Source organism: Misgurnus anguillicaudatus, chromosome 8 (genome assembly GCF_027580225.2).
Source record: "Misgurnus anguillicaudatus chromosome 8, ASM2758022v2, whole genome shotgun sequence".
In the NCBI taxonomy this organism is placed as follows: Eukaryota; Metazoa; Chordata; class Actinopteri; order Cypriniformes; family Cobitidae; genus Misgurnus; species Misgurnus anguillicaudatus.
In genome coordinates this window covers 26931152-26953568 of record NC_073344.2, presented here as the reverse complement: position 1 = coordinate 26953568, position 22417 = coordinate 26931152, and the positions used below count along the sequence as shown (strand labels likewise).

General features: G+C 38.2%; 1 protein-coding gene and 1 long non-coding RNA gene across 3 annotated transcripts; both read left to right on the top strand.

The window, feature by feature from the left end:
* Nucleotides 1-93: 93 nt before the first annotated feature.
* On the top strand, nt 94-1268 carry LOC141365811 (uncharacterized). The gene is made up of 3 exons (XR_012370789.1): nt 94-253; nt 788-873; nt 966-1268. It is a non-coding gene; the product is annotated as an uncharacterized lncRNA (long non-coding RNA).
* Nucleotides 1269-5631: 4363 nt separating this feature from the next.
* cacng2b (calcium channel, voltage-dependent, gamma subunit 2b) lies at nt 5632-21084 on the top strand. Of its 2 annotated transcripts, XM_073870636.1 has the most exons (5): nt 5724-5741; nt 5844-7119; nt 14105-14188; nt 15196-15336; nt 20060-21084. In XM_073870636.1, exons 2-5 carry the CDS (start codon nt 6909-6911, stop codon nt 20590-20592), a joined length of 969 nt encoding a protein of 322 aa, XP_073726737.1. In that variant the 5' UTR covers nt 5724-5741; nt 5844-6908; the 3' UTR covers nt 20593-21084. The 2 variants fall into 2 exon arrangements, with proteins under 2 accessions (XP_055069596.1, XP_073726737.1); XM_055213621.2 differs by having other exon boundaries at nt 5632-7119.
* Nucleotides 21085-22417: the final 1333 nt, after the last annotated feature.

The window sequence follows — 22417 nt, the reverse complement described above, 5'->3', positions numbered from 1 at the left end:
AAAAGTGAAGTAATGCGCCTAAAATACATTTAGCAGTCGAAAAACGTAAACGCGGAAGTTGCGTTTGCCTTATGTCACAGAGAAGCAGATCTCTTCCGGGTCGCTTAAATGCGGCAGAAACAAACAACACGTGCGTGTGAGACGGAGCTGAATTCCAACAGAGAGAGCGAGAAGTGGGAGTTTTGAATGTCTTTAAGCCTGCTGAAGTATTTCATCCGCCAGGACGTCGTGTAGTCCTGTGAGGATCTCTGCGGTAATGATGAAGATGATGACGTTTTTTTTAAATCTCATGATTATGTGGTTGAAAGTTTCAGATTTCCTTTGTTGTCGTTTGTTTAACGTTAGAGGTTTTGGATGGTGTTTTATACTCATTAAAGTAACGTTAGTGTGATATGTGGTCGGTGATGACTAGTCCACTGCGCAAACTGACGTGCATATAAAAGCACTTTAGTCTGAAGAGAGCAGTGCTGATGTTAGTCTGAGTCCACTAACACATCTTGGGCTGGTGTCCCACACAGGGCTAATCCTGCAAACAGTTAGTCCCAGACTAAAATGCACGTTTGAGCTGCTTTAATTTTAAAAATCATCTTGCACTAACATTTCTTTACGTATATCAGTGTCATTGTTTTCTCTCAAGAACAACACCACTAAAGTTTTTTTGTAAGGTATATTTGTAAAAACAACTTAAATGTCCTAATTTTAATTTAGGCCTAGTCCTGGATTAATCTTAACCCTGTCTGGGTGTTGAGTTTGTGTTGTTGATGTGTGACTGTGAATTGATTTTCAGATGATGGTGTAGCCGCTGGATTACTGCTGCAGTTTCATATGAATGAATCCTTTGAGCCGTGGACCTGCGCGAAGACACAGCTGACAGTAAGTTCACAAATACACTTTTTTACTAGTTAAAATCTTTCTCAGACCCTGACCTTGACTTTTTCTAATTTAATTGACGTTTGTCATTTCAGAGCTTGTGAGGATCTCGATGTTTTCCAGGTTGGTGTGAAGATCTGTTTTAAATGGATGGTTAAACCTGATCAATGTGCATCTGTTGAGATCTTTTCTGTTTTGCTCCACTTAATTTCTTCATAAGGCGTCTAGAAGTGTTGTAGATGATGTTTTGACTGTATGACTTCTGCTTAAACTCATTTTGTTCCCCAAACATTTAATGTCCTTTTATATGTACCAGTAACTTCTGTTTATCTCTTCTGTTAAATCTCTTTGTTGTTTTAGTGCATTTTAAATAAAGATTTATTTATTTACTCTGGTAACACTACTGTACCTTTCTCTGATGAGTGACCTGATGGAAAAGATGATGTAAATGAGGGGTAAGTGTCGGTCCTGGAGTGCCGGTGTCCTGCGGAGTTTACCTCCAACTCTAATCAAGCACACATGAACAACTAAGGAGCTAAAATCTGCAGGACATCAGCACTCCAGGACCGACATTGCCTACCCCTGATGTAAATCATGAAAACAAAGGCAAATCATTTGGTTATAATAGAACAGTATTCAGAAACTGGTTTTGATTGACAGCTAAATAGTGCTATATGCACTGTACAGCAGATGGCGCCAGTGTTCATGTTAATGCACACACGATAGACTCACTGGTCATCCCTTTAATTCCCCCTTCTCCAAATCTTAACCTGGAGGTCGGGAGCCCTGCAGAGTTTAGTTTCAACCCTGATCAAACACACCTGCGCAAGCTAATCAAGGTCTTCATGATTACTAGAAAATTACAGGTGGGTAAGTTTGATTAGGGTTGGAGCTAAACTGCAGTGCTCCGGACCTCCAGGGTAAGATTTGAGGAACCCTGCTCTAATTGACCCTGCTTTCATGAGAGTTTTCATTATAAAACATTTAATGTACATTTACTGTCGATGTACTGGCTTATCGTTTCCCAAAATAAAAGTTCTGTCAATCATGTACTCACCCTCATGTTGCTGTAAACCTGTATGAGTTTCTTTATTCTTTTGAATGCAAAAGAAGATTTTCCGTAAATGAGTTGATGGTGTCCATTTCCTTTTTTATAGTAGGAAAAACAAATACTATGGAAGTCAATGGGCGCCATCAAATGTATGATTACCATTATTTATCAAAATATCTTCCTTTGTAGAATGAAGAAGCTCATACAGGTTTACATGAGTACATGATTGACAGAATTTTTATTTTTGGGTGACTATCCCTTTAAATGAAACCTCAGTGGTTCACACGCTGCGTCTTTACTTGCGGCAAGTAGTCAAGGCGTCTTAAAATTGTGACACAACAACCAAACCTTCAGTTTAAATGTAAGAAGCAACACTGAATGAATAGCGCAGATGAAGCGTGTTCAGTATATCTATGCTTTAGCTCCAGTAGTAATAATGATATATAGAGGAGAGGTGAAGCTGTTCCCATGGAAACTAAGCAGTCAGCACATCTGCAGCTCAACTTAACATTCAGAGCAAACACAAACACACACACACACCTGTGGTCAATAATGCTCGCATCTTAAATCGTCTGAATTTACTGGCACTGCAGTTTAACAACACCACCGACAACTGGACTCTCTCTATGTGTGTATGTCACAAATCCATGACATGATATAATATTACCACTTAAAACATCAGAGAAGCAAAGATTTACCAAGCATTTCAGCCTACTGAACTGTTTAAAGCACTGGTTTCCAAACTGGAGGGTGGGCTCCTCTTGGGAGGTGCGAGATGGTGCTGGGGGCCCCCAGTGTTATGACATTTAAAAAAAATACATGATCGTAAATTCTGTGTAATTAAACAGCACTACATGTTATCATTTCATATGTTTTGTTTAACTCAGATTGTTTTATGTTATGAATTTTCTTTGGGGGGGTAAAGGGATGCACATTACAGAGAATCATTGGAGTGCTTGGGTATCACCTGTGGATTACCACAGGGGTCAATATTGGGTCCAAAATTATTTATTATGTACATAAATGACATTTGTAGGGTCACTAACCACTTAAAATTTTTGATTTTTGCTGATGATACCAATATTTACTGTTCAAGGGAAAATCTGAAGCTGTTATTGGAGGTGGTCACAGCAGAAATGAATAAGTTAAAAATATGGTTTGACTTAAATAAATTATCATTAAATCTAGATAAAACCAAATTTATGATGTTCGGTAATCGTAAAGTTGACACACAAGTAAAAGTAAAATTAAAGATTAATAATGTTACAATAGAAAGAGTGTATGAAAATAAATTTTTGGGTGTGATTCTGGATTATAAGATCTGTCGGAAACCCCATATCAAATATGTTAGAACAAAAGTAGCGCAGAGTATTGGAGTAATGGGGAAAGCAAGGCATATATTGAGTAAAAAAGCACTTTATATTTTATATTGTTCCTTTGTGTTGCCTTACTTAAATTATTGTGTTGAAGTATGGGGCAACACCTACAAGACCACCTTACAAACATTATGCACAGTACAAAAAAGAGCAATTAGGATAGTTAATAAGGTAGGATACTATGAGCACACTAATTCACTGTTTTTAAAATTGCACACTCTAAAGTTTAATGATCTAGTTCAATTTAAGACTGCTCAATTAATTTATAGAGCAATAAACAAACAGTTGCCTGGAAACATACAACAACTATTTTCATATAGGGTTGGGGGTTATAACTTGAGAGGGGATTTAAAATTGAGACAACATAGGACTCGAACAAAACTCAAAAGTATGTGCATTTCAATTTGTGGGGTGCTTTTGTGGAATGGTCTGAGTAATTCTATCAAACAAAGTGTTAATATGCTGCAGTTTAAAAAAAGGTACAAGAGTTTTATTTTTGATAAGTACAAAAGTGGTGAGGGTGAATGATAAATCATTACTGATGTAAATGTTGCTTGATAAAGACTTCTTTATATGTTTCTTTATCTAAATAGATAAAGTATTACTTTATTTAGTGGTTACTTTTCCTGTATTATTTAAAATGTTATGTTCGATATATCATGTTTGACTGTGAATTGTTTTAGGTAGTTACTGGGGGTAGGTCTTGATAAGCCTAGGGCTTCTACCTATCCCTTTTCGAACAGGGTGTTTATTTTGTCAAATTTTGTTTTATTTTTGTATGTATATTTCATACGCATAGCCGTCTTTTAATTGTTCGAGAAAAAAAAAAATCATTGGTCTAGGTATGCTGAGTAAAGATTTTTTTACAAAACTGTAAGTTGAGATCTGTTAGCGGAATCTGCTTCCTACATAAAGTGCTGGTTTCCCAGACAGGGATTATCTTAAGCCAGGACTAGACCTTAGTTTAATTAGGAAATATAACATGCCTAACTAAAAACATTTGTGCATTTTGAGGCAAAATAAAAGGGCAGTGCAAGTTGATTTCAGTTTGGACAGCTCTTACATTTATTTTAGTCTAGGACTAGTCTAATCCCTGTCCAAGAAACCGCCCCCAAAGACAGAAATCACATCTTGTGTTAACTAAAATCCTGTAGTAAGTGTTATTTATAAATAAAAGTTAGCAATGCTGAGAGAGACAGCAACACCCTGCTGAAAAAAAACAGCATATGTTGTGTTTTGGTGCTGGTATGCTGGTGATCACCAGCTAAACCAGCATCAAACCAGCATAGACCAGCATAATTCCCATGCTGTTTTTTCAGCAGGGCACTATTATATTATTAATGTCACTGATGGGAATAAAGTGTGTATTTGTTCATCTGATGTAATCCAGCTAATAGCCGCTCTGATTTGTTTATTGGAAAGAATGAACAAATAAACCAAAGCTGCCAAATTCATTGGTCGAGTCACAGACACACACATTTATTTGTTGGGTACTTCTATCATGTCCTGCTTTGTGTGTTTGTTTCTGTGTTTGCTCACTGTTATGGATGAAGTTTGACGCAGACCTCTCTTTTATCCCCACATTCAAGCTTTTGTTCTGGCATGTTTTGTTATTTTTCATTTTTATATACTGAGCTTTCATTTTATTTCTTATTATTTTATAGGCATAAAAACCAATGAATAGACTCCCTTGTTGCAGACTTTTAACATTTTCTTCAAAACGTTACGTCAAATGAATGAACATCTTGTGCCTTATCAGTGTGTATTAAATATGAAATAATGTGCTTTTGGTTTCTGTCTGTTGTTAAGAGACTTTAGTCTGTGTGTTATATGACATGAGAAACACACACATGCACCATCAGACCTATCTTCAGCCAATCAGATGGCCCCTTGTGTATGACATCACTCTATTGTATTCTATATTCATAAATCTTCTTGATCGAATCTCTCCCTCTTTCTCTTTGCCGCACTGGCTGCTGGTTCAGTGTGTTTGCTGTGTCCTGAATGTAAAGTGTGTCCTTTGGTGTGGAGCAGAAAGACAGAATGTCTAAAAAAAGATCATCGTCTGAAGCGTTTATTCATTCAAGGCCTGCTCCCTTCTTTCTCTCTCTCTCTCTCTTTCTCTCTCTCTCTCTAATATCATTAATAAGGAAGTTAAGGTCATTCTACATTATAAATATTGTTTTATAGTAATCACAGCATTGTTATGGACGATATGCAGTTGACAGAACAGTTTATAAAAACATCAAGAGTCTGTGTGAATTATTAATTACTAGTGTAATATCTGCTTTCCTATCCAGTGCTGGTGAAATGATCACATATACACGGTGTTTTTGCAGTAGTCCGTGTCGAAGTCTTCACTGATGTCCATCTCACATCGCAAGAGGGAGACAGTCGCCTTGGTAACGCGACTGTCACATCATCTGCAGAACATTCATCACTCTGTAAACATCGATGCACTTCACATCTTATACAGTCAGATTTTACTTTGATAAAAGATTGAAATCTGTATTACGACCTTAAATGTGGGGTTTTTTTGTGTGGAGATGATTGTCGCAAGAGCCATGCAGATGTTTGCTCACGCGCGCGCGTGTGTGTGAACAGAACAGCGATCATTCTGTGAGGAATACTGAAGAATCTACGGTGATATCGATACGTTCATCCGTCACATTAAACCCGAATGAAAGTGTTTGAGGTTTCTCTCCAGCAACAAGCGGCGCCGCAGACAGACAGACAGATAGACAGACAGACAGACAGCAGCAGCGACAGACATCGACCCAAGAATTACATCTGCTGGAAAACGACACCGAGGAGAGAGAGAGAATATCAGATGTTCCTGACTGACCCTGAGATCCATCGCCGCTGCTTTATATTCATCGGTCGTGATTCGGTGTTCGTATCGTTGATGGCGGGAGGGCTGAGGCGGTTCGGGTACCGGCTGTGACAGCTGCACAGGTTCGGGTGACAGCAGGGCTGATGTTTGTGACTGAAGATTTACATTCACACTGGAAACGTTCGACGATATAAAGGCCACATATGGAAACTGGAGACCAGAATTTTAGGAAAAAGGAAACCCGGTGATTTTATTTCATTTTTCTTCGCTCGTTTCTTGACGAATCTCCGCGATGGATTGATTTCATTGACGTCTTTCTGTTGAGTCAAAATGGGTTTAACCCATCATGCTTTGTTTTAAACGGGATATGTTTTAATCCCTCGCTTGAATTCATTCCTCGGATATTCCGTTTAGATTCATGGATACCGAGAACAGAACCGGAGGCACGCGCACGCGTCTGCTGTACCGGCGGCAGTGGTTTGGGAACGTGACGGATGTTTTATCTCTATGAGTCTCGTTGTCTAATGATCAGACAGATGACTAGTTTGAGATGTATAGTGAGAGTATTACATTAGTGAGACAGTAACGGGTTAAGAGTTCTTCAGATCTTGAGAGAAGTGGCCTAGACAGGACTCGATCTTCTCGTGCAGATCATCTTCAGAGCTTTGGGCTCTTTCACCCATTCCGTTTCTTCTTGTTTCGGCCTCGCAGATTTACAAATATTTATTTCCTATACATCAAGAGGAAAGGGGGCTCCCCTTTCATAGAATGTGGGAACATGGGTGCGTATGAGCGCGGAGTCCAGATGCTCCTGACCACTGTGGGTGCATTCGCCGCCTTCAGCCTGATGACCATCGCTGTGGGCACGGACTACTGGCTCTACTCACGCGGGGTCTGCAAAATAAAGACCACCAATGAGAACGAGACCAGTAAGAAGAACGAGGAGGTGATGACCCATTCCGGCCTGTGGAGGACCTGCTGTCTTGAAGGTATGGAGGAATTAAAATTACTTTTGTAAAATCTATGCCATGCTTCCACAATGACCATATAGTAAGCTATTATACAACAAAAACAAGATGGCAAAAAACATCTCATCATGAATACAGCAGTTTCATTTCTTTGATCCGAATAGAGGTGTGTTTCAGGCTCATTCTCGGTCTTTAGATGAATAAATGCAAAATGATAATTTATATTTTCTAATTGATATAAAACATCCAACACCACTGCTCCATGACAAAGAAAAAAGAAAATAATGGATGTTCATTAATGTTGATTGTTTTTTTAAATTATTATAAATAGAGTCCACAAAATACCACTTTAAATACAGTATGATAGTGGCATGTAGCATTGCTGTAGAAATATAGTGCTATATTACCCATAATGCCTCAGTTCATTTGTGTGTTGAGGCACAAAACACAAACATACACTGTAAAAAGTGAAAGTTGTATAAACTTCAATTGGTAACACAACTCAAATCTTCTCACTTTATGCGTTAAGCAGTGACAGCCGGTGGCTTCTCTTCCGAGGGGCGCAAATTCGAAATATGTGTTCGGAGTGTCATGTGTGGCTCATCTTGTCAAAATACGTGCCTTCTTAAGAGATGCTCACGTTCAGAAAATACTCATAAGACACTAATTTAACACTACATTATGATTACACATGTATCTGGCAAACATGAGCGTCTCTTTTATCATAAACCCTTTAGACTCGTGTGCAGCAGGCACGAATTTTGACAAGTCGCATGATGCACATGGTTCACATGACGTGCCGAACACATATTTTAACACAATGAGCCACACACATGACGAGCTAAATACATGTTGTGATGAGCTTCTCATCGTGCGCCCTCGAAAAATAAGTCACCGGCCGCCACTGGTATTAAAGAGCACCTATTGTCCGATTCATGATGTTACCTTTGGTGTGTAAGTGTGTATTTGTTAATGTTAACGATATGCAAAAGTACAAATCCCAAATTAAATGATGAGGCGAGTTATCGTCTCCATTGTAAATCTCTTTTCTTGGACTACAACAAACACACAGATTGTAGGCAACAGTTTACTTCCTGGGTATTGGTGACGTGGACAAGACCGACATTATCATAAATCCTCCTCACAGCCTGTAAGTTAACTCCTGTTAGCATTTCATTGTGAGCGAATCTTTCAAACATGGTAAGGAGCATCACATTTCCGGCTGACGTCAGAGGTATTCAGATCAATCACAACGTACAGATTAGCTGGCCAATCAGGGACAGTTTTGTACAAAATCTGTGCAATTCAGAAAGAGAGGGAAATCTGGAGCTAAACAATTTTCGGTATGTGGGAATTAATCTGTTTTTTAACCATACACCATGCAAATACACAAAATAATGCCATGAAATAGGTGCACTTTAAGTTGGTAAAGCTAACATGTTAAGGTGTAACCAATTGAAAAAAAATTCACCTTGCATTTTATATTTAAAGTGATAATATTTAAGTTGATAAAATTTAAATTGTTTAAATGTAACTAATTAAAGATTTTGTAAGTAGATCCAACTTTGTCTTTTTACAGTGTGTTTGATATATATGATGGATTTGAAGATAAAAGTCTTTTACACTAAAGTTTGTTTTAAGCTATTAAAGTTTTAATCATTGAATAATTGATTGAAGGTACAAAACTTGTTTTTAATTCTCCTTCATTAAATATTTCAGTAGATTCAGTATATGATGTTTATTTCTGAAATATTTATAATTGATAGATTTTGTCTCTCTTTCATCATTGTAGCTTTAGATCATTTACTGCCTATTTATTTAGTTATCTAAACAACATGTTAATGATTATTTAATGCAAAACGGATGCAGCAGAAATCACTTATTGAATCATTTATTGTTTTTATTTTTACACTTAATGTTTAAATCAATGATTCTACACCTGATAGAAGAATGAATTGTTGGCAGACACTTTTAAATCGAAATCTTTCCTTTTGTGGGATTCTCAAAGTTTTAGTAGCTTTTATAAAACTGCTGTTTTAAGCAAGAGTTGTCCTAACATAAACCCAATAGGATTCAGCTTTTACTTTTACGCTCTCTCTCTTTCTCTCTCTCTCGCTCTTTCTCTCTCTTTCGCTCCCCCTCACTTTCTCACACACACACACACACACACACACACTTTTTATTATTGTGAGTTTAAATGTGCATATAATGTATATATAATAATATAATATTAGTAATATATTTCCATGAGTTTTATTACTCATATTCTATTCTGCAGTGTTTCTTAGTCATTTCCATATAAATTGATTCAATGTCATGTTAAGCGCAGGGCACAGCGGTGGTTTGATGCTCTGTTATATCATTGTGATGTGCAGACAGTGTTCAGATGTGACCTCTGTGACCTCACTGAACTCAATGAAACACAGGGGTCATCTGATGATGTTGCAACAACCACCTGACTGACATGTAAACCAGCCAATCACGGACTGTGTTGTGTTTTATTTACTTCAAACTAAACTGATCAATATTTGTGATATCTATTCTATGAGAATCTGCATGTTCATACCCAACCAATCAGCTTTAGAGATGCTGGACATGAGCTTAAAATCAATCAATTAATCAAACATGATTTTTTTTTACAATGTGACATTGTTTCAAAGCAGCTTTACCTGTTTAAAAACATCATGATCACAGAAACATCTGAAGCATTTGCAGCTGGCAATGCGAGCAATGTAAAGTTTGTTCTTGCTTTAGAAAAGAGATAGTGTCTCTCCTCTCTCATTTCTCACGTGTCGTGTGTTATCTCTGTCTGGACTGAAGATGTGCTCACGGTCTGATCAGCAGGTCTGGGGTCAGGATGGGGTCTACAGATAAAGCTGTTACTCTTTCACCCTTCTGGTCTCATGGTGAATGTGCTGTGAAGACGCTCATATCTATATTTTGGATGCTGTGGATACTGAGGTCATAGGTCTGATGTTGTGTGATCATTTCTAAAATATAAGATAAGAAATCCCAGCAAGTCCAGCTGAACCTTCACAGTCCATCAGACAGAATATTGGTAAAGAAAAAAACTTCATCCAAAACTGAATCTGAAACGATCATCTTTGAAGGCAAAAACAATGCACCAAGTGCAGGACTTTAAATACTTCAAGTGTCTTTATGGGATCTTTACGGTATCTGTGGGAATGCATGCACAGATTCCGGAAAAGCATTGGCATTGTGAATGAACCAAAAATGAAACGATCCCGAACAAATCCTGAAAATATTTTCTACACACAGTCAGTCCCACACGCCACTACTGTGTCTGTTTGTGTGAATACAAGACAATCACATAAACACTGATATTATAAACACACACACAAACACTAATTTATACTTCTGCATTAGACCTATGCCGTAGCTATGCTGTATGTTGTGTGTAATACTGTGTAGCCTGTGACGCGCACCTCTCCAAAAATGTAACAACGCATCAATTGTACACTGTTATTGATCTGCTTAAAAATCATTTCCATGTAAGCATTTCTGCTTGTGAAGTTGAGTACATCTAAAAATGTCAAATCTCATTCATAAAACTAAATTAAACGTTTACATGATACACAATATAACATCTCTTATTTATTCAGTCAGACAGTTGGTTTACCAGAAAATAATTTAAACTACATAAGAGTGCTGTTGAATTCATTATTATCATACAGAGGATTAGTATAATATAATACGTTACTCTATTATTCGCGTCGTGCGGCATTACCGCCTTGGGTTTATTTGCATTATTTTCTTATCAATTCAATGGCCCATCGTCAATTATTCCTGAAATAAACTTTAAATCTCAATATATACTATATTTATATATATACAAATGTCATTCTTATGTAGAAGAGGTACGAGCGATTGCTTTAGTCATGTTGCCCAAGATGTGAGACGGCAGGACGTTGCTATGGTTACCTCTCTGTCAATCATCACAGTTTCAGGAGTGAGTCTTGTTCTTGGTCTTGTTCACACACAGAAGGATTATTTTGGGGATTCACTCCCATGCGGTTGTCACTCTTATGACTTTGCAGCGTGTATGTCCATCAGGATACAATTTATATGTTCACGTTAATTGTAATACGTATGTGCTTGAGAATGTGTTTAAAAAGACCTAATCTCTACAAAGCCTACAGTTTAGTCTTCATGTTATTGTTTACAAGGTCATTGTCATCTTCAGTAGTATCTAGTGGTCATATTATAGGGGATGCAGTGATTTAGTTGTGTCTGTAGAGAATGAGACAGACCCATGGACTTTACAGACGGGTAGTGAGATGTTTGCAGCTCTACTGAGAACATTTCACGCCTGCTGAAGGTGACGACAGTCCACTGTATAATCCCAACACTTGCACATGTGCATCTGGAGTCAGTGTGTGTGTGTTTGTGTGCACACTGACTGTACCTCAAACATCACTAGAATAAAGATGATCGTGTTAGACACAGTTATAATCACTTGCACGTGTGGAGATCACTGAATTATGTAACTCAGTTATGCAACATCCGTGCGTGCAGCAGCAGAAATTCCTGCAACACAAACAGCGGCGAGCAGGGGTTCTGTTATCTACATCACCAACATTAACTTCTCCTTAACCTCTTAAGTATTCTTATATAAATAATCAGGAGTTTAGGCATTCGCAGCAAAACTGCTGTCAGTCAAATGAACGTGGATGCGACCACTATACGGCCATGTTAGGGTTAGGTGCAAACATAGACTGTAAAAAAAGATTGGTTTCTGAAGATCGTTTTTGAAGCTTAAAGTTGGGCAGTGCCTGTCTCGCCATCTTGGCCATGCGTCACCGCACATCACTCGCGGATATCTGAAAATGGGGAAAGAGGTGGGACGTGGGTGAAGCTGAGGTGACTGGTTGTTGATACCACGTCCGCCTAGCTTGACTCTAGTGACAGCAGTGGCAGTTCACAGTGGCCACGCCCTTAATTATGCAGATGTTTAAGGCTTAATAAATATAATATAATAAAGTAACAAAAAATTTCACCCCCCTCACAGTTGTCATGAAGGGCAAATTTAGTTATAAAGACTAAAAATACTTTTTATACCAGGCTGTAAACATATTATTTTCAACTGTAAAGTTTGGCATTTTAACATGGAGGTCTATGAGAATTGACTCCCATTTGGAGCCTCAAGCGGCCAGTCGATGAATTGCAGTTTAAGTCACTTCTGTATTGGCTTCATCAGAGAGATTGGAAAGTTGTGTCTCAGTTGCAATGCATACAAGAGTTAGGGTTAGGGTTAACCCTAACCCTAACCCAGTCCTATCTACTTGAATGAGCAAAGACATATGCCTTTAAAATCACATAAACGACATATATCTGACCAACAATTAAACCTGAAATCAATTTACCATAACGTTCAAATTTCACTTAAAACACATTTATTAAGGTTGGTTTAGCTTCTGCGTCTGCATATGTCTGCTCTGGTGACAAAAGATTAATGATTCTGGTTCTTTTAACTGGAAGGCTGCTGGACTTCTGTCACCAGTGCAGACACATGCATTGGTCTACAGTACTTTCATAGGGTGCTTCTTAATGTTACTACAACCGACTGGACACCAATCGAATTCTGCCATCTTGTAGGATGTCTCGGTTCTTTAATTGCACCTCGAGGAACAAACAGTTAGGAGGCTTCCTGAGGAGTCATGAGCGAGGATACACAAGCGTGTCCGATACAGAAGTGTTTTATTGATTAAACCTGTCACACATATACATCTTTAAATCATATTAAAACATAAATAAATGTTAGTAATAATCATTAAATTATTGTACATTTGTAAATCATATTAATTTTGGGCAATTTTAAGATTCTTCTTTAAATATATAAACATACAATATATCAAATGAAAGAACAGACCCTCTGCTTTCAAACAAACAAAAAAACGTTTAATCTAATTTGTTCTATTTTATCACCTCTAAAATATGGGTAGGTTTCTTTAAAAAATACAACATTTTGAGCAAAAGGCTAAAAGAGATAATTGCGTTTTTGTAAATGACTTTTTAGAGATGAGATTCAGAGCACACACAAAGTTTGAACTGAATACTTCTGGGTTTTAAAAGTGGTGTAAGAGCGCCATCTGGTGGATAATAGCGGAAATACAAATTGCCGGAAAAACTCATCATTGGCAGGGAAGTGTTTTCTCTTAATTGACGAGTTAACTCCTCAATGGCAGGGAAAGAGTTCATGTAGTGAGGCTGTGAAGTGTAACTCAAGTATGTGTAACTTATTTTCTTGTTTCATATTTTATTTGATAATTTGATAATAGACAATGAACTTTATACAGAGAGTAAAGATATTTATTGCACTTAAGGCTTTGACTCCTCTGTGGTTGTGGCTAAAAGGGATACAGCTACGGCCAAAATCTTGTCAAATTTCGCCGGATGAGTGCTGTTTTCATCCCAATCCTACCCCTAAACCAAACATTTTGTAGGATCTATGCCATAGCTGTATATTTTCTAGCCAGAACCATTGTTTTTCAGTTTAATCCTATAACCTCAAACCCAGTGGCAGCTCGAGGAGGCACGAATGCAAAACTCCACAAAACATTGTCATGTGTGTGGCTCATCATGTCTAAATACACCTGGATACAAATAGGGTGGAGTAACAAAAAAGACTACAATGACTATGAACTACAGAAGGAAATACTGCAAGACTTTAAAATAAAAGACATGAACATAAAACAACAAAGCACAAAGAACCTTTACATCATCAGTTTTCTGTGATTTCTATAGCTGCTTTGAAAGAATGTAACAGTGTGATATATTAATACATTTCAGACTTGATGACATCCATGAGAAGATATCATGACATTGATTTCAGTGCTAACATCTGCCTCTCTCATTGATCTCTCTTCACTGTTATGGATAAGAGATTTTTTTACAGAAGTTAATACCACACTGACTTTATATTGAACAGAAGCAGTCTGTGTTTGAAGGATCTCACAATCTGTCTGTCTGTTTGTCTGTCTCACAGGTAATTTTAAAGGGATGTGTAAACACATTGATCATTTTCCTGAAGGTGCGGATTATGAAGCTGATGCGTCCGAGTATTTCCTACGTAAGTCAAACATTGTGTGTGTGTGTGTGTGTGTGTGTGTAGTTTTCAGAGCTGTGTTTAATTAGGTCACTCATTTCTATAAATATTTCACTGCAGTTTATATGGGTCAAACTCTTATATGCCCTCTCATCTTCTCTCATCCAAGTCTTACCTCATCTCATTCATCTTCACCTCCTCTTATTTATTCCTCTTTAAAGCGTTCAGTTGTATAGTGACAAGGTGAGGGATGATTTATTTTAGTGACATATAGTTTTACAATCTTATGAGGACATGTACTTTTACTGTTTAAATCAAACCAAATAGACATTTTTCATTTAGAATTAGATATGTGAATAGAGAAACATTTATTTTATTTTGTCTAAATTGTTTTGCCAGTTTATTATTGTCCAGATTAAAGGTTTTCATGTATCATAGTAAACCCAGATGCACACACACACACAGATAGAGAGAGAGAGAGAATAGATCAATATAGCAGGACAGATACAGTATCATGATCAGAGTGATGTCATGTTACTGCACCAAAGCAGTGACCTCATACTGTGATGTCATAAAGTAACATGTTATCAGGATAAGAGCTCATACAGACATTTCAATTCTCCCTGTGGACATTTCCCAGCAAGCAATTTTGGCTACAACAAAGCAAAATTTGGTCTGTCAGTGAAAGTCTGATAGACGTCTAACCATAGCTCAAGAATAGATGATGCGTATACGCTTAAAACATGTCAAAGAAATGAAAGCAAACATCAAGAACACCTGTTCACTTTGCTTACATGATGGACACATTTAAGTCCCTCATCACTCTTACATTTGATTCCAGATTAACCCTAACGTCATATTAAGAGAAATGTGTTTGATCAGATCAGTCATCTCATCCTGTATGAACTTTATTAAAGAACTCAATGTAAGCATAGAATCATGTGTGTGTGTGTGTGTGTGTGTGTGTGTGTGTGTGTGTGTGTGTGTGTGTGTGTGTGTGTGTGTGTGTGTGTGTGTGTGTTTGTGTACAGGTGCGGTTCGAGCCTCCAGTATATTTCCCATCCTCAGTGTTATTCTGCTCTTTATGGGAGGATTGTGTGTCGCTGCGAGTGAGTTTTATAAATCTCATCACAACATCATCCTGAGTTCAGGGATCTTCTTCGTTTCTGCAGGTGAGCAGTCGTCTTTACATTCATACAGAAGCAACTTAAATACAAAAACAACTTATTGTGCATTTCAGCTAAACATTTTAAACAGTATGAGGCGGTTTCCCGGACAGTGATTAGACTAGTCCTAGACTAAAATAAATGTAAGGGTTGTCCAAACTGAAAACAACTTGCACTGACATATCTTAAAATACATCAGTGTCCTTTGTTTTGCCTCAAAATGCATACAAGTAATTTTTTAGTAAGGCCCGTTTGTTAAAACTAGTTATATTTTCTAATTAAACTAAGGCATAGTCCTGGCTTAAGCTAATCCCTGTCCGGGAAACCGCCCCTAAGTGTATTTTCTGAGAATCAAACACATGAACTTTTTGTTATTGCTATCACAATGCTTTAAAGCAGTGGCCACCAATCCCGGTCCCGGAGGGCCAGTGTCTCTGCAGAGTTTAGCTCCAACCCTAATCAAACACACTTGAAGCAGCTAATTAAGGTGTGTTTGATTAGGGTTGGAGCTAAACTCTGAGGAGACACCGGCCCTCCAGGACCAGGATTGGTTACCACTGCTTTAAGGGAACAGTATGTAAGAAATTTATATCAATTAATCATAAAATGGCCCTGATATGTCACTAGACATTAAGAAATCATTTTCATTTCAAATACTTATATCACTGACAACAGTGGTCTGGCCAAGATATTGTCATTTAAAAAGTGGAGTTGCAGCCCTCAACTGATGTTTGTGTTTTCATGTTGTGTATTGGTCACCAGTTGTGTGATTGCAGTACCAGTTTTGGCCACAATCCTACATACTGTTCCTTTAACAATTGAGCTACAAACTGCTTCTCTTAAACCAGAACCCTATAACACCAAAATATGGGATCACTTCAGTTCTGATGATTAAAACATCATATTTCTGACCTTGGATCACAAAACCTGAAAAAGTGTCTTAAGTTGCACAGGTGTAGTTGTATTTGTATAAATGTTATATTTTATGGCTCAAATTAGATTTTTTATGGCAAAAATAATTTCCTACCATAAATGTATCTAAAATGTATTTATGATTAGTAATATGTGTTGTTAATGACTTTATGTGGAAAACTTAAAATGCATATTTCTCAATATATTCATTTATTTTTTTCTAAATGTGATTTTTTTGCACTTCAGATTCCAGATTTTCAATGGAAAGCTTATTTATTCAGCTTACAAAAATGGACCCTTATAAGATTGCTTTGAGTTTAAATTTTTTAACCTTTGAAAAAAGTTCACGTATGCATGATGATGTTACTTTGTTAAGAAACACTACACACAGACACATTCTTCTACAGGGCAACACATACAAACAATTACATTTAAACTTAAAATTAAACTTACTTCCATTGGTAACACCTAAAATATTTAAACATTTTCAACTCAATTTCAATTTTTTTAATTGAAGGTGCCTTGTGTAACTTTTAGAAGGATCTCTTGATAGAAATTTAATATAATCTACATAACTATATTATCAGTGGTGTATAAAGACCTTACAAAATAAACTGTATTGTTTTTATTACCTTAGAATGAGCCGTTTTTATCTACATACATCGCAGGTCCCCTTACATGGAAGTTGCTGTCATGTTTCTACAGTAGCCCTAAACGGACAAACTGCTCTACAGAGCGCGTTTTATCACTACGTTGTCGTGTGCTGCGTCTGAAAAGTCAAGGCAGTGACTCGTTGCCTCGCTGCTTCGTGAGGAAATGACTTCGGAGGCCTGAAGGCAGCTCAGAGAAAGACTTTCGGACACACTTTAAAGGCAGCGTGTTTGAAATATAAACAGAGAGCGCCTTTGTGATAACTAATCACATATTTGAAAACTACAATACTAATTTCTCGCTAGAAATGCAATTAAAATGTGTAAAAAGTGAAAATATACGTTTATTTACACTAAATTTGTGCTCCAGTCGCTTCCTTGGCCGCCATTTTATTTTTTCGAACTCGACCAGGCTCGGCCAATCACATTCTTATTGTACGCACACGCATAGGTATCTGGGGCGACAGGAAGTAAACCAAACATTGAATTCGGACATGCCTTGATGCCTTCCTGCCTTGGAAAGCTGCCTCAGAAGGCAGCAATTTAGAGTTTTCGGACGTAGCCAACGACGACGATGTGTTTATCCTATTCCGGCTAACATATGTGTTTTGAGATTGAGGGGTGAGCTGTTGGTTGCGATTCGCAATCTCACCACTAGATGTCGCTTAAAATGTACACACACCACCTTTTAAGCAAAAAAATTTTTGTTAAAAAAACTTCAAGTTTTTAGGTGTTACCAATTGAAGTAATTTTTACGTTCATCCAACTTTTACTTTTTAAAGTGTATAAAGCGACAAAAATAAACTGGAAAAGTGTTAATAAACGGAGTATCTTGAGCAGCACAAACACAGACTAGACCAGGGGTGTCAAACTCAATTTCATCCCGGGCCACATCAGCATTACGGTTGCTCTCAAAGGGCCGGTTGTATTTGAACGACTGTATGAATGTATCAACTCTTATTACTGTACATTGCATAATTTTCTCTGCATTTGCTTACTATTGGTTTTGTTAATAACTCAATTAATAACGTAGAAGCCCAGGCAAATAATGACAAAGTGTATAGAGTAGTACATTCTACAGATTATTTTTAAAATAATTGTGGTGACAAAAACACATGTTGTATATGAGCACACTCAAAATGTTCTGTTATCCTTCATAGTGCAGGTAAGAAAATGAGAGGCATTTTAAGATACTAAGAGTTTTACAAACTCCACCATAATATGCATTTATTATGACACAGATATACTCTCGCTTGTCATTTCTTGTCCTCTTTGCAAAAAAGCTGTGATTTTTTTACCTGGCTTTAAGTGTCTGATTGACTGACGTCTCATGAGTTCAGTGTTGTAGGCTACAGATCAATAGTTTCAATCATTTATTAAAAGTATTCGGTTCAGATGGTCATTAGTTCGCGAATTTAGCGGAAATAGACGCATTGTAAACTAATCCCAGCTGGACATCGCGAAACATTTCTGTAAATGAGACGGAAAACATTTTCTCGCTGGATGCGCGTGAGCGTGCGCGAGAGAGGGAGAGAAAGCACGAGCAGATACTGTCCGTTTCTAAATTCAAGGCTCCAGCCTGCGGAGGTCGCATATGCAGCGCCATCAAGCCGGGTTTATTTATGTTAACAGACGATTAAATTCGCAAATCATACGCATATTACAACTATTTGCTATAAACTAAGAATAATATTCAACTTTATAATTGTTAATATCCTGAAACAAGACAGTCTTGATGACGTATGCAGCCTGGAAATGCGACCTCTGGAGGCTGCAGCCTTCGCATTAAGACACGGCCACTCAAGTAGTGCGCGTGTGCGGGTCGCTCGTTCTCTCTCCTGCAATCATCAACATTATCACTATAATTACATTACAAAAAGACTTTGGCAGGACAAAAATTAGTTTTGGTGGCTGCTAAAAAAAATTATGTAGGAAATAACCTGCAAAAAATAAAACTTATAATAACAATAAAATAATTTGTAGACTCTGCCGGGCCACATAATTAACATAATCTGTAAACTCTCGCGGGCCAGATGAAATGAGGGGGCGGGCCGGATTTGGCCCGCGGGCCTTGAGTTTGACACCCCTGGACTAGACTAACCATGTTCTGTACACTTTTCCGGAAGCTTTCGTTTATTTCTCGAAGCAACTTGCTCAAACGAGCATGTTTGTGTGCTCATTCTCTGGATGAAGGCCTATTGTACAAGCCACAGTTCAGTTGATGTCTTTTGAACCAGTTGTTTTTGAGAAAATGACCTCCTCTGCCTGTATGGAAGATGATAAGGGAAATTGATGTTCCACACATGCTAACAATGAAGTTCGTAAAGAGAGCAAAACTTGATTTCAGCTGCGAAAATGGACATTAAAGATGAAGTAATGTTTTATTACCAGCAGTTTTCAAACACAAGGGGCGCACCCTGCAGACTTACTGAATAATCAACGAAACAATTTGCGATTAGGGTCCTGTTCAGGGATGAAGGATTGGGAAATGAGGATGGCAGATATAAATTTTATGTGTGACCTCAAAATATTTATTTATTGTTATTGGCGGTTAAAGGTCGTCTATACGGAACATGGTTTGTCTACGTTATATCACAGATTTGCATTTTTGTGGCTTACATGGAGTCGACCAGACATCATTTTCAAAATCTTGCACTTTAAAATATAGAAGGGGCAAAAAAATTGCCTGCGATTCAGTGATTAGAAGTAAATCACCATCACCTGCTTTCAGATGGAGCGGCATTTACTACACAAAGACGAATTTCACCAAGAAGATCGCAAAACCATGGTCACAATCGTGGGAAATCGCCTCCAATATTGTATGTGATTTTGCCTAGCTTCTGGGTGAGATGTGGCTCTGTGTGGTGGGTGCCGCTTCATCTGGGGGCGGCTGATGGTGATTTACTACTAATCACTGAACTGGCTTTACTGAGGAGACAGGGATGAGAATTGCAGGTGATTTTTGCCCAGGTCTACTTTAAAACCTGTCTTCGAACAATATACTGTTGTCCTGTAAACGAACTGCCAAACCGCATAAAAACGTTCCCGTCTTCAGTTGAGGACATTGTTGTGTAAACAACCTCACTGTGAACTAAGTAACCGCATGCTTTAATGTTAAAACCTTCAAGACTGAGAATCTCTTTAACGCTCTCTGTGTCTGTCTTTAGGTCTGAGTAACATCATCGGGATAATCGTGTACATATCAGCAAACGCGGGGGACCCATCCAAGAGCGATTCTAAAAAGAACAGCTACTCGTACGGTTGGAGTTTTTATTTTGGCGCTCTGTCGTTCATCATGGCCGAGATGGTGGGCGTTCTCGCCGTTCACATGTTCATCGACCGCCATCGCGAGTTACGCTCGACTCGGACACGAGCGGGGACCGGCGACTATCTCCAGGGCTCGGCCATCGCGCGGATCCCCAGCTATCGCTACAGGTACCGGCGTCGCTCGCGCTCCTCCAGCAGGTCCACGGACCCGTCTCGCTCACGGGAAGCCTCGCCGGTGGGGTTGAAAGGGTTCCCGGCGTTGCCCTCAACAGATATTTCCATGTATACGCTCGGCCGCGGCGGCGATACGCTTAAGGCCCCGCACGGATCGCCGCCGATGTACAACTCGGAAAGAGACCCGAACTTCCTACAGGTTCACAACTGCATCCAGAAGGACTCGAAGGATCCCAACCGTCGCACCACACCTGTATGAGCGCCAACTGCTGGCGGGGAGGAGGACTGAAGCGAGTAAAAACGCTCTCTGGGATATTTCTAACGCTAATGATAACACGTTTACATGTTGAAGCCCAAAAAAAGAAAAGTGAAAATGCATGATTTTCTAATCTTACATCAACTAACACATTTTTAGCCATGTCTGCAAAGTTGACGCTGAACAGAGAGTTGGTGTATTTGAAGTTCTTGATCTCTCTCTCTCTCTCTTCATCTTATTTTCATTTCATTTTGTTCCACATCAATACTGTGACTCTTGTGGCCGCTGTGACCCCAGGGAAGATTAAAAACACCCACAAACTGGCCACAATTTCAATGTCATCATTATATATATGTATTAATGATACATACATGACTATATATATATAAATATACATCTATGAAATACCAACTGTTAATTAACACAAATAGACTTCTTGATTTAAAAGAGAAAAAAAGAGCAGAAGTCAATAAAGTGATGATGGAGAAACATAAAGAGCCGATTTATTGAGTCTCATGGTTACTTTTACCTTTCCACTGTACATGACAAATGATAGCAGATAAACCAGAAAGAGAGTCAGAAATGGGCTGCGTGGGGATGCCAACCATTTGCGGGTGTGTAATTATCAGATCCAATTTGAGCTTTGTTTGAATGCATTAAAAAAATAAACTTGTGCGACTACACCGCATGTGACACGCTGACTGGAAGTGATGTATTTCACCCATAGGTTTGTAAAGAGCTTTTTTGAAGCCAATAGTAGGCGGTGCCTGCCATCCCCATCTTGGCCACGCGTCCCTACGCATCACTCGCAGGTAACCAAAATGGGTAAACAGCTCAACGGTAGTCATAGATATATACACTAGATGTTGGGGTTCTAAGCATGCATCAAAACCGCCGCCATCTTGGAACAAGGGTCTTGTCATAGGAAGTAGCTTGGTAACGCTGCTATCTCTGCCTGTACTTCCAATTCATGGACGATTTTTTTTATTCCCGTTGCACCGTTGCCTACAATGACGCTGATGTTTCAAGATGGCGGCTCTATTTGACGCATTCGTTCCAATGAACTGCCGTAGCCAAGGCGATATCTAGTGTACATATCTATGAACGGTAGTGACAGCAGTTGCAATTTACCCGTCACTCAAGTGGCCACGCTTTCAATTATGCAGAACTTTAAAGCTTAATTTAATTTAAACAAATTAGTTTACACCCCCCCACACACACACACAGTTGTCATGAAGGGCAAAATTAGCTATACAGACCAAAAACACTTTTTGTATCAGGCTGTAAAAACATTATTTTCTGCTGTTGGGCATTTTAACATGAGGGTCATATGGGTATCATAATAACTAGTTTCTGGTAAAATCCAAAATGCATTCACCAGATGCCCAAGATCCTTTTATTAAGAGTTTATTTTGGCTGCATCTGTGAGTTATTAAAAATATAAGGGCTTAACTAGGCACGTAATATTAAAGTATCGATAAATTAATCTAATTGAATCAATTGCATCGAAGAAACGGTTGATGTATCGTCAAACATAGCATCGTTGGTAATCGATATTGTATTGTATCGCAATGAATTGTCTGATTATTATTCATTTATAAAGATTAAAATATGGATATTTCTCTTGAAAAATGACATGGATTACCCTCAGGAGGCCTTTATTTATCCTCCTGGAGCCGTGTGGATTACATCTGTAAAGGATGGATGCACACTTTTTTGGACTTGAAGAAAGAAGAGATGTTTCTAACTGTTATAAAGCTTGGAAGATCTAAAACATTTACTAAAATAACTGAAAACGTGTTTGTCTGAAAAATGATGGAGATGTGTA

Excerpts from the sequence above, each read along its gene's own strand:
- cacng2b (XM_055213621.2), top strand. The coding sequence starts at position 6,909 with ATGGGTGCGTATGAGCGCGGAGTCCAGATGCTCCTGACCACTGTGGGT. Across the intron at positions 7,120-14,104 it reads GAGGACCTGCTGTCTTGAAG|GTAATTTTAAAGGGATGTGT; the intron begins GTATGGAGGAAT and ends TCTGTCTCACAG. Across the intron at positions 14,189-15,195 it reads TGCGTCCGAGTATTTCCTAC|GTGCGGTTCGAGCCTCCAGT; the intron begins GTAAGTCAAACA and ends GTTTGTGTACAG.